Genomic DNA, 11,738 nt, shown 5'->3' with positions numbered 1-11,738 from the left:
GGTCCGATTTCTGGCGCTAATTGGTGTACTTGTTTAAAAACGTGAACAAAGTTCAGTGAAATCGATACATTGTTGCAATAACCTTTTTCACAATATTTCACAATCGTTGTAAAATGAAGCAGATTAAACTAATTTAGGGAATACAACCTGTAAATAAGCTAACTCTTGTTTAACTAAAATCTGATATAAATATAATATTTTGAAAGTTTTAGAGGCTAAAAGAACTGTTTCTAACCCTTTCAAATGTTACAAAAATAGACCTCTAGATAGATCTACTCTTTGGTTTGATACATTAAGAGCCAAACGGAAAAAAATACATGAATTCGCGAATAATTTTGAATTATATTTTTTTTGCCAGTAAATAGAGGATTTTTGTTGATTCAGTGTCAGCCTGTTTATTCCACTAGTGTTATAGAAAAACATAGCTTGACAAGTGGCGAACTAAAAATGTTCTATGATCTATTTTGGGACTTTTATTCGGAGTTTTATTAGTAATTCAATTTGTTTTTTAAGTACCCCTATTTGAAAAGAGTGTTACCGCGGGACGCCCCTCACACCAAATTATAGCTGATGACGTTGCTGTCAATTATCTATTCCCGGTTTCAGGAGAAAAATGTTTATTATAAGTTAATTATTTAATTTTATTATTTTTAGTGTAAACATGTTATGAACACTTATCAATGAATTTTTATTTAGTAGTAGTAGTAGTAGTAGTAGTAGTAGTAGTAGTAGTAGTAGTAGTAGTAGTAGTAGTAGTAGTAGTAGTAGTAGAAGCAGTAGTAGTAGTAGTAGTAGTAGTAGTAGTAGTAGTAGTAGTAGTAGTAGTAGTAGTAGTAGTAGTAGTAGTAGTAGTAGTAGTAGTAGTAATAGTAGTAGTAGTAGTAGTAGTAGTAGTAGCAGTAGTAGTAGTAGTAGTAGTAGTAGTAGTAGTAGTAGTAGAAGTAGTAGTAGTACAAATAGTACTAGTAGCAGCAGCAGCCGCAGCGGCAGCGGCAGCGGCAGCGGCAGTAGTAGCAGTAGCAGTAGCAGTAGTAGTAGTAGTAGTAGTAGTAGTAGTAGTAGTAGTAGTAGTAGTAGTAGTAGTAGTAGCAGTAGCAGTAGTAGCAGCAGCAGCAGCAGCAGCAGCAGCAGCAGTAGCAGTAGTAGTAGTAGTAGTAGTAGTAGTAGTAGTAGTAGTAGTAGTAGTAGTAGTAGTAGTAGTAGTAGTAGTAGTAGTAGTAGTAGTAGTAGTAGTAGTAGTAGTAGTAGTAGTAGTAGTAGTAGTAGTAGTAGTAGAAGTAGTAGTAGCAGAAGCAGTAGCAGCAGCGGCAGTAGCAGTAACACTTGTAGTAGCAGTAACCTATTATAGTATAATAGTTATAGTAGCAGTAGCAGTAGCAGTAGTAGTATCGTTTTAATTGTTTAATACACATTAGTATCACTTTAAATGAAAAAAACGTAGCAATCATTTGAAAAGTCTATATCATGACCCGTTTTCGTACTACGTAAACCGTCCTCTAAGGTTCAAACTTCTCACACTAGCATGTTTACATTGGTTACCGCCTGTAAATTGATATATTATTTGAAACAATAGTAATGGCTTTGTCGGTAATGCTATCTGTATATTTCATCGAATTCTACACTGCATACTTCTATTGGCAAATATATTTATATTATAATTACAGTAAATAAAGCTATCACATTATTTGTAAATTAAATTAATTCCAAAGGTCAACACTAATTAACAAAGTTAACTCAATGCAGCTCATAAATAATGTTAAAGATGAGGTTACAAAATGGTATATATTTTTATATACCCTTGCGTTTTAAACGTGCTGCTAGAATTAAAAATAGTTTAAGGGGCCTTAATTCCCGAAACAATCCAAACTTATGTGGCGTTTAAGTACCAACATTTGTATTCTAAATTGTTAACCAGAAATTAATATAAAGAATAAATCCTATTGCACTGTACAACTAAATTTATAGAAAAATATTTAGAAAACGTATTTTTAGATCAGAATTGCACACTTTTCAATGCCGACAAAAAAAGGTTATTTATCGAGTCCTGTAATAGTATAAAGAACTTTCGCTTTCAATTTAGACTATAGTGAATGGGACGTAAATCGAAATAATTATATTGGAAAACGGGTTGATTGAATGGAAGGGTTATCCCCCTTCTGTTCGACGCAGCATTACTAGAAAGTGGGTATTTTTCACATTAACAAATTGTAGGTTAAGTATCAATAAAGAATTATGCAATGTATTCAGATGAACATATTGTATAATGTAGTGAAAAATATAATCGAAATCACTTGTTACTGTTAATGTCTGAAATTATTAGAATGTTTGATTGTGAGATCAAATTTAAAATAACTAGGTGATGAACGTGTATAAAAACACCCCTACAAAAGCTGTATTACTTATTAATAATTCTTGACAATATCAGACAAACTACGTATTATGTTGTACACATCAAATATTTGAAGATATCATTATGTTTTTATGTCCGTCCATTACTTGTTATTAATTGCATATCTTGTATGTATTGAAATGTTGAAGTCATGGAACAAATAATATGTATTATCATTTCTAAATAAAACTTCGTCTTCTTCTTTTTCTTCTTCTATGATGCAAAATAATGGCCGTCTTTAATTTGACTTTGAAGTTCTAGGTAAGGTTATGCATGTACGCACACATAGATCAATATTTCAGCAGTAACTGAATGTATTGCATTGAGACTTTATACAACAATACTTAACCATTAAACGTATTTAAATTATTATGATTATGACTCTTTGTTATTAGGCATTTAAATTTCGGCTATGTCTTTGCATGTAAGCGTGAATAAGTCAGTATATCAGCAACAGCTTGATGTATTGCATTTAAATTTTATACACACATAGTCTCACACCCATCAGATGTACTAAAAATAAAGTTAGATAACTGTTTAAATTTTTCCACTTTGTGTTTTGACTTAGTCATTAGTTTAGTTTAAACTTATTTATTTTTACAACGATTGTGAAACAAGCTATTGCAACTTATATTTGTCACTCTTGTTGGCACGATGTTGCGCGAGAGTGTGGTCTTGTGTTGTGGGGGAAACCGGAGTACCCGGAGGAAACCCACTTGTCCGACTCGGTGACCACAAACCAAACTCACATTCGCCCAGGCCGGGAATCGAACCCGGGTCGCCTAGGTGAGAAGCGAGTGCACTAACCACTGCGATGCGGACAACCTTAATGCAAATTAGTCATTCGTGTTTGGGTTTTGCATGTTAGAAGATATAAGTCAATAGCTCACGAAAGATTTGCACTTCAACTTTAAACACTCCAGTAAGATAATCTATCCTGTATAAAATTCAAATTTTGCTTTTTTGTTATTTGACTTAGAAATTCTGTTTCTGCATGTAAGCACAAGTAATACCTCCTAAAATAAGGAAGGTACAAATTGTGTGCACTTTTTCATCATGATTTTATATAATGCCGATGTGTCTACATAACAAAATACTCTGAATCGATAAACGGTTAAGAACTATTTGTTGTTCTTATTGTTCCATATGTTGTAAGTATGAAACATAATGGTGCGTTTGTTCTTTAGAATACTGCAGACTTGACTCAGCGGCTAGTTCCGACATTTCGACATTTTAACAGGATCGCTGTAACCGCCACTAGAGCATAAGTTTTAAAGCGTTTTTAGAAAACTGCCGACGCTAATGATTTCAACATATTTCCCATGCCAATCTAACACGGTTTATATGTATGCATTAGTTACGCACATTCAGGTTGTTTGTGATTCGAAGAAAAATAATCGTCATAGCATTAGTGTCGGTAACTGCGTCTGGGTACACATACTTAACCATTACTAGCCATCACTGGAGAAAAAGTCACTATCGAATTTTGTATTCTATGAAGCTTAATAGAATAGCACTAACACGTGAAAACTGTAACTAAAATTACACTTATAACAATACACAGCGTATAAGTATATGGCACAAAGTCCCGTCATATACGCACTTATATTATTAGCCCGTGTTCGAAATCGTCGTGCTGCAAAACACATCGCCCAAAACCATTTCAAATTATTGGAAGAGAACTTGGAACAGATGTTGCGAGGAACTAAATGTACCTTTAAAAACGTACAGCAGGGCCAATAATTCTGGTTTTTGTTATTATTGAGTTATGCCCTTCATTTGCCTGGCAAGTAATAGACTGCTGTATTCTTTTTTATGAAATTCATTTATTTAAAACCTTTTAAAGCATGCATCGTCCAACAAAGACACCAGTTTATCAGCTCCTGTTTCAACCAACAAATATAAAGACGTTTAAGCCTGCAGTCGGTCAGTTGGCATGTAAAGTGGCTGTGGTAGAGAACAAGACCGATATTTCCACAAGCATAGCGTGTCAGTCGTCAGCAAGTTAGGACTTTCTAGTGTGTTCTATGTATTGGTATAAGATCAAGCAGACTGATGTTTGGTGGGAATGTGAATTGTGTCTGGTACAGAAAAAACCCACATATGTTCCACAAGTATGCGTTTAAGACGCCCCAGTCCAGCCTGTCTTTATATTCTGTTTTTCGCACAGTAACGTTTTATCTGAAGGGTTTTATTGTACCAACACATTTTGTTTCAAAGACATTTATTACATTTTAACTGCCATCGACCACGCACGCACGCACGCACGCACGCACGCACGCACGCACGCACGCACGCACGCTCGCTCGCACGCACGCACGCACGCACGCACGCACGCACACACACACACACACACACACACACACACACACATATATATATATATATATATATATATATATATATATATATATATATATATATATATATATATATATATATATATATATATATATATATATATAGATTCTTTAGAAGTCACAAATATACGAGGGAAGGCCGGGCAGTTCATGTACAACTATTCTAAATGAAGCTGCATATGTCTATACGAAGGGTGTCCTAAAAGTCCATGTACAACTATTCTAAATGAAGCTGCATATGTCTATACGAGGGGTGTCCGGGTAGTTCATGTAGAACGTATAAAATTGACTTAAAAATGTTTGTTATGAAACTGGTTTTAATAAGTACTCCTCCATATTTTCACCATTTTACCATCAATTGTACTCCTAGTGTTACAGTACCTAGACACCTTACCACATACGGAACCCTTTAGATTTCGTCATTATTTTGAAACAAAATTTGACCAAGAAACGTTTTATTGATACTTGCAAAATTGGTTTGATTTGTTGAAAACAGAAGATGTTTGCTAAAATTTGTAAAAGGATGATTAGTCATCCCAATTATATGTGTAAACAAGAGGAAAGTTCACAGACTGGTTATCGAAACAAGTATGTTCACATGATTAGACGTACCATGTACATGTTGTTCAATAAACGTCGATTTAACATGCACTCGTACCGAATTTTCAGTTTTTGGAGGATTAACAATATTCAGTTTGTGCATACACATTCCGTACAACCCACGTATGCATACAAATGAATATAATATATGACATTTACCAAATTATATATAGTGGTTATTTTACACAAATCAAAATACTAGGAAAGCCAATAAAACATTGACAATTACACCAAAGTAACTATTGACGTTGTATTTGAAAATTAGTCGAGTTCTACTCACAGTCCTAAAATAAAACACCGGGATAACATAGTATGCGTTCGTGATACACGGGCAAGCATACCCAATAAGCGACAACACGGATATTGATGAAGAACCACACTTATGTAAGAACTGATTTTTCACAAAGCAATCAATTTTTCTTTATCCATTCTGATGACACGTATTATTTGGTTCCTCATTATATAAATCAAACCGTGTAATTTTTGTTTGGGGAGTTCAATGTAAATGTTCAAATACTCTAGTATGTTTTTCGCATATATATCTTCTGTCTTGTCAATTTATTCTGCTAAGCGATGTCAGGTACATGTTCATAGCAAGAATGTTCCCGGCTTCATTGCAGCGAAACTCACAATGACATCTCGGGCATTTTGCATTGGAAAGGGTACCCGTGTACTCAGACACCAGAGGACTCTGACCACAGTGTGGACAGGTGTAATGTTGAACTTGAAGGCCCTTCAGCATGGACATGAGTTTCCTAGCAACCTCAGGACCGTGGGCACGATAACTGGCCTTTTCGTTTTCGGTCAGATCTTCCTCATTCCAATACACGTCCATGAATCGAAGGCCAAGCACGTCGGTACTTTCGACTCTGAAGAAGCCCATATCTGCCCATGTATCTCCCCATGAGTTCATCAGGATGAGACAACGGCTATTATAGCTGGTTAACACCACAGCATGGCCGCTTTGAGTTTCGGACGGTGAACGCTGGCGTACATCAATAATTGCTCTTGTCAGAATGCCGTTAGGTTCGCGTCCGTAGAAATCGCGAAAAGTTTCCCATTCTCTATCTGTCAAGCGAAACTTAGCAACGACAATTCGCTTGGCAACAACTGCTTCGAGTGCGCCCTGTGGACTAATTTCCTGACACCTGAGCCGGTATTTTAGGCACACAGTCTGCAACACCATGAATGTATTTGCACCACTATTCCCATAAGCAGTTATCATCTCTTGTCGAAGCGTGTTGAAGTCTGGGTAACCACCCTCTCGGCCGTGAATTCTCTTCATTGCCATATGGATAGCAGCAGCAGATGCGTTTGCGTAGCAAGTATAGCCAACCTGTTCCTTTGCAGATAAGGCTAATGTACTTTGGTTGATATAGATGTCGACAGCAACGGTAACAAGTAAGTCTGACAAGTAGTCTTGGCAGCAGATAGTACGCTTAGCTACTCTGCAAAAATCTTCGATGTGGTCTGGATGGTTTACATGTATAAACAGCTTGGTTTCGTTTTTTTCTATTTCAAGGTCCCAGCCATTTTTGATAAGAATTGCGCGTGGCATAAGGTTACTTGGGACGTGTGAACTGAGCTTGAATAGGAATCTCGCTCCCGCTTCCCAGCTGTTCTCGGTGGTACAAAACAATCGCTTGGGGCTGATTTGCGATCCCCTGTAAATAAAACAGCATGCAACGTCCACGTGTTCATTCTGAAGGTCTTTAGAAACGGTATCGATATATCCGTTGTCACTTGGTTCACCATCTGACAATATAACCAAAACCTTTTTCGAAGCGACCGAGTTCCTAAATAAGGTTAACGCTGAATCTAAGGCGCTGAACATGAGTATCTCCATAAATGTATGGTTTGACATTATCGAGCAATTGTCTTCTTCTCTCCGAGGTGAGTTCTTCTTCCCTTGTTGTTGCTCGTAAAATGGAAGCAGCTGTCTGAACGTCGAAGATGGAATTGATATCAACATTTTTTAACATATCCGAGGATACCAGGTTTAACCCCTTTCGCACAGCTTCTTCAATATCGCTGTCTTTAGCCGTTATTCCAACTCCTGTGGCTGCTACTGTAGTAGCCGTTCGGCCTACCTTCATTATGCTGCCTAAAAACCCTCCAACAAAAGGTATATTTTCAATTATAACATTTCCCCAATCACAACATGCGGAAGGTAGACATTCATAGACAAATCTTTTTGCCAAATAACCATTGTCTTCCAACTGATAAAAAATGTGGTCAGCCTTTGCATTTGTAAGAAATTGCTTAACCCTTTCAGGATCCGCCCAACGTCTCAGATACCTTGCTCCACTTCGCTCCAGAACTCTATAAATCTTCTCCATCTGGTCACTCGTTGCTGGTGAAGTGTCATTCCGTAGTTCGTTTATTCGTTTGACTGAGCGTAACATGTCAAAAACAACATTGCGACTTCTCCCACCAACGCAAATTGTGAACACATGATTGTCACTCGAAACGTCATGTTTTATGACATCATCCACGACCTAAAGTAATGAAGTGAGTTTGCATTTTATCTACAGTCACTGACTGCAGAAACATAAAGTTTCAAAAAAGAAAGATAACAGAAACATAATCTTTTTTTCTTATTCTAGAGTCAGTCAATATGATGAAGTGATGAAGTGAGTCTGCGTTTACTCTACATTCAAAGATTGCAGAAGAAAAGAAAGATTACAGAACAATATATAACATTAGTTTTTATTTCAGAAGCACTCGAGTTCTTCGGACGAATATTAATTGACTGACTTTAGACAACTGCTTTTAAAATCGATCATGTCTTTTTATTGCGTTATATCTCGTTTATACGTTGCATTTATCGATGAATAATGGCGGACGGTTCAGCGAAATAAAGTGGTGATAGGAACATAACAATACCTGGAATGCGGATCGTATATATTCCCCTTCATCTTCTGCACTGCTCCCAACAGCGTTGTATCTCATGGATCCAGAGACATTGACAAGAACACCCGTGAGCGTATCTGTAGCCATCTTTTTTACCTTAAGCCTAGAAAAGCCCGGAATATATAAAAACAACAACATAAATTGAAATGTTCTTGATAAGTGTACAAGTACAGAATCAGACTTTGGCGAAATAATAGTATACAAGAGAACAGGCCACTCTTTTGTCAATGGTGGTTTCATTTTAACCAAACTTATATTGGAAATAATAGTCAGAATCAAAAGTATGATTGTTCGGATTATCCGATGAATTACAGCATTCACAAAACCTTTGAGTTCTAGGCATGTTGATTGTTTAATATCCACCAGTTTGAATACGAAGTTGATGTTCATATACACGTAATTAACTAAAATAAAATCTTAAAATACCTGGTAAAAAATCTTAGTAACTTTTATATTCTAAATAGAACTTGACTGTTTTGTATACATCCGATACGGTACTGTTTTTATACAGGGCTGAACCAATCTTGTTTAAAAGTATTGTATAATCTACACTTGAAAGATTCACTGAATACATGTACATCATTATTTGAGAACATATCAAAGACGTAGTTCAAACCAGAACCAAAACCATCTAATATCTGTTTACCATAAACCCAGTCTCGTCAACCTTTAATCCAATTGTACACAGCTTGGGTAAATACTATTTTAAAATAACATTGTCAGTGGTAACACTCTTAAACCAATATTTTAATATATGTATGTATCTATGCAAAAATAAAGGGTGTGTGCCTAATTTTCCGTAAATACATGCATTGCAAGTATTAGTTTTAACATTCAATAATCTTTTGTATTTTTTTTAATGAATTCTCTTTATTTCTTTAGATTTGGTAAGCCCCTACAAGTTTGTTGGGTAAAATAGAGCGTCAAAAAGTTGACAAATAATCTTGGGTTTGAAAACAAAGTATTGCCATTCAAAACGCAAAACATTTCTAATAATAAATTGCCTTAAGGGCTTTTCCAGTCAAATGTTCCTGGTTCAGACTAAAATTACTAGCACAATTATCACAACAACTAAATAATTAAAATTGTTAACCACTTGTATGTCTTTCCATTAAAGATCCGGTCCATCTTTAGAAAGGCAAAACCAAATATTTTGTTATATCAGTACCTCTAATCCCAATGCATTGCAAGAACTTGATGATTTATTTAAATAAATTTGAATTTCTTCAGGGGTTTTGCCTAAATCTCGGTTACTGGTCGACTGGAATTCGTTAGGCCAATATAAATGATAAGTCTGTTTCCGGTGAACCGATCGACCCTTTAATAAAGGAACCGACTCTTTCTGTAGATTTCTTCGAATTTTGGTATTTAATTGTATCATTATTTTATTTGGTTTATCATGATATTGGAAAAAAGTAAAGCTTTCAGAAACATGCAAAAAATATGAATTGACAAAGAGTGGCTCCAACTAATTCCTAGAACTATTAATATAGAAGTTTCGTTTTCAATTTTCAGAAAAGTGCATTCGATTCTTTGAAACCGAGCAAACTGCGTAAAATATCTTTGTCAAGGTTAATTCTCCTATAGCGTTTTGTCTGCTATCTAGCTCATGACAAAAATAGAAAGCACTTGTTACTACTCAGTGCAAGGACGTCCTGAAGATGTTGAACGGATAATTGTCATCATGTTTCCACAGCATTTTTTTTAAATATAACAACGCAGTAGAAGCAGCAGTGGAAGTAGCATTAGTATAAGTAGTTGTAGTAGTAGTAGTAGTAGCAGTAGCAGTAGCAGTAGCAGTAGCAGCAGCAGCACCACCTGCAGCAGCACCACCACCACCAGCAGCAGCAGCAGTAGAAGTGGTAGTAGTAATGGATGAAATTAACCTTTTTTTTACATCGAGCCGATCGTATGTCCAAAAGAAAAGCCAGGCCGAAACGTTGACTGTCAGTTTGAATCAAATCGACTTGCACCAGTATTATATGTTACAGAAGTTGCACCTCTAATAATACCAATATTAAACGGTATATTAAAATTTGCGATTTGTTAGTCAATCGTGTTAGTTGTTTGAATACAAATCAGTATTACTATTAATTCAATGTTTAAAACAAAGTATGTTACCTCTATGAGTACTCCTTCGTTTTCTGTCAGAGCGAACCAACCATAAGAAAAGTTTAAACAAGTAGTTTGATGGTATTGCCAGTTTTTTTACTACGCAAACCGTCCCCTCTAACGTTCCAACTTCACTAACACACCAACAAGGCAAAAGTGGGTTACAACCTCTCAACCGATAAGTTATTTTGAAACAAAATGAATGGCTTTATAGGTAATGTCAATCTGTATATTGCATCGAATTCGGTACTAAATACTTCCATTAGCAATTATGTATTAATTTTATAACCGGAAAGGTAATAAAGGTGTCATATTTTTTTTGTAAAGTCTATTAATTTCAAAGATCAACAGTATTAAATGAGCATACTTAACTCCATGTATTTACATAAATAATGTATGTTTAAGATGAAGTTACATTTTCGTTGATAAATCACTGATGCGCTTCAATAAAATAATAAGGGAGAGTACTGCAATGGAATGCTACAGTTTATGCAACATTAGTTTGCCCTGCGACACTATTTAATGTTTATGTACAGGAAAATACACTTAGATGGCCTGAAGAAAAAATCTTAATGATTAAGAATGGGCGGAGTGAGCGTAGTTGTTTCCAACAACTTACATCGATAAGGATAGTTGTACCAGTATGGGGATCAATTGACATTGCATCTGTAGCCAGGTATTTTGTTTATATTTTGCAAACAAGTTACAATTTTGAGCTTGAATCGGTCATTGTTTACATCATCCATTCCACGCAGTTTCATCACTTTACACATTATGCAGTTTTAGAAGCTTTTGGTGTTGGGGTGCGTCAGGGTATATTAAATTGGGTTATATGGGTTTTAAAGAGTAAGAATAAGGTCCTAATCGCTTACCTAGCCTCAAACCGATGTGGGTGAAAACAATATCTTATATATATACACTGCAACTTTGAGAGACCAAACAATATTTTCTGGTAAGTCAGGTTTTCAGCCTTTAAGGTTCAAGCTGATTCAAAGTAGTTTACAAGTACCTTTTCTAGTATGTTTAGTACGTGTTTTAGAGCAGAAAACTTTTGCTGAGAACACTAAACCAGTTTATTAACACATGTTGCAGTTATCTCGAGAAAATACAGATGAAATGTGTGTGCCTTTCAAAACTATATTGTAAGACATCGTCGGATAACCCCGATACACTACTGTGTTATGCTTTGTGTATTGCGGGCGATTTGTCTAAAAAATATCGTAATCATAAATATTGAATTAGGCAGTTGCGTTGGTTCTGCAAGGAAAAAATGCGGAAACATTTACAGACACTCATATTAATGTTTTCCCGTATGAAAAGTATTCTGGCGAAATCTCGAATTAAATCCGACCCGCAAGATTACT

At 35.7% G+C, this 11,738-nt stretch overlaps 1 protein-coding gene across 1 annotated transcript; it reads right to left on the bottom strand.

The window, feature by feature from the left end:
* Window positions 1-5,170: 5,170 nt before the first annotated feature.
* On the bottom strand, window positions 5,171-10,509 carry LOC128224705 (uncharacterized). Its single transcript, XM_052934679.1, has 3 exons — window positions 10,384-10,509; window positions 8,236-8,365; window positions 5,171-7,847 (listed from the first exon to the last, which is right to left on the bottom strand). Exon 3 carries the CDS (start codon window positions 7,319-7,321, stop codon window positions 5,903-5,905), a length of 1,419 nt encoding a protein of 472 aa, XP_052790639.1. The 5' UTR covers window positions 7,322-7,847; window positions 8,236-8,365; window positions 10,384-10,509; the 3' UTR covers window positions 5,171-5,902.
* Between the last annotated feature and the right edge of the window lie 1,229 nt (window positions 10,510-11,738).

This window comes from Mya arenaria, chromosome 17 (assembly GCF_026914265.1).
Source record: "Mya arenaria isolate MELC-2E11 chromosome 17, ASM2691426v1".
In the NCBI taxonomy this organism is placed as follows: Eukaryota; Metazoa; Mollusca; class Bivalvia; order Myida; family Myidae; genus Mya; species Mya arenaria.
This window is presented reverse-complemented; position numbering and strand designations above follow the sequence as displayed.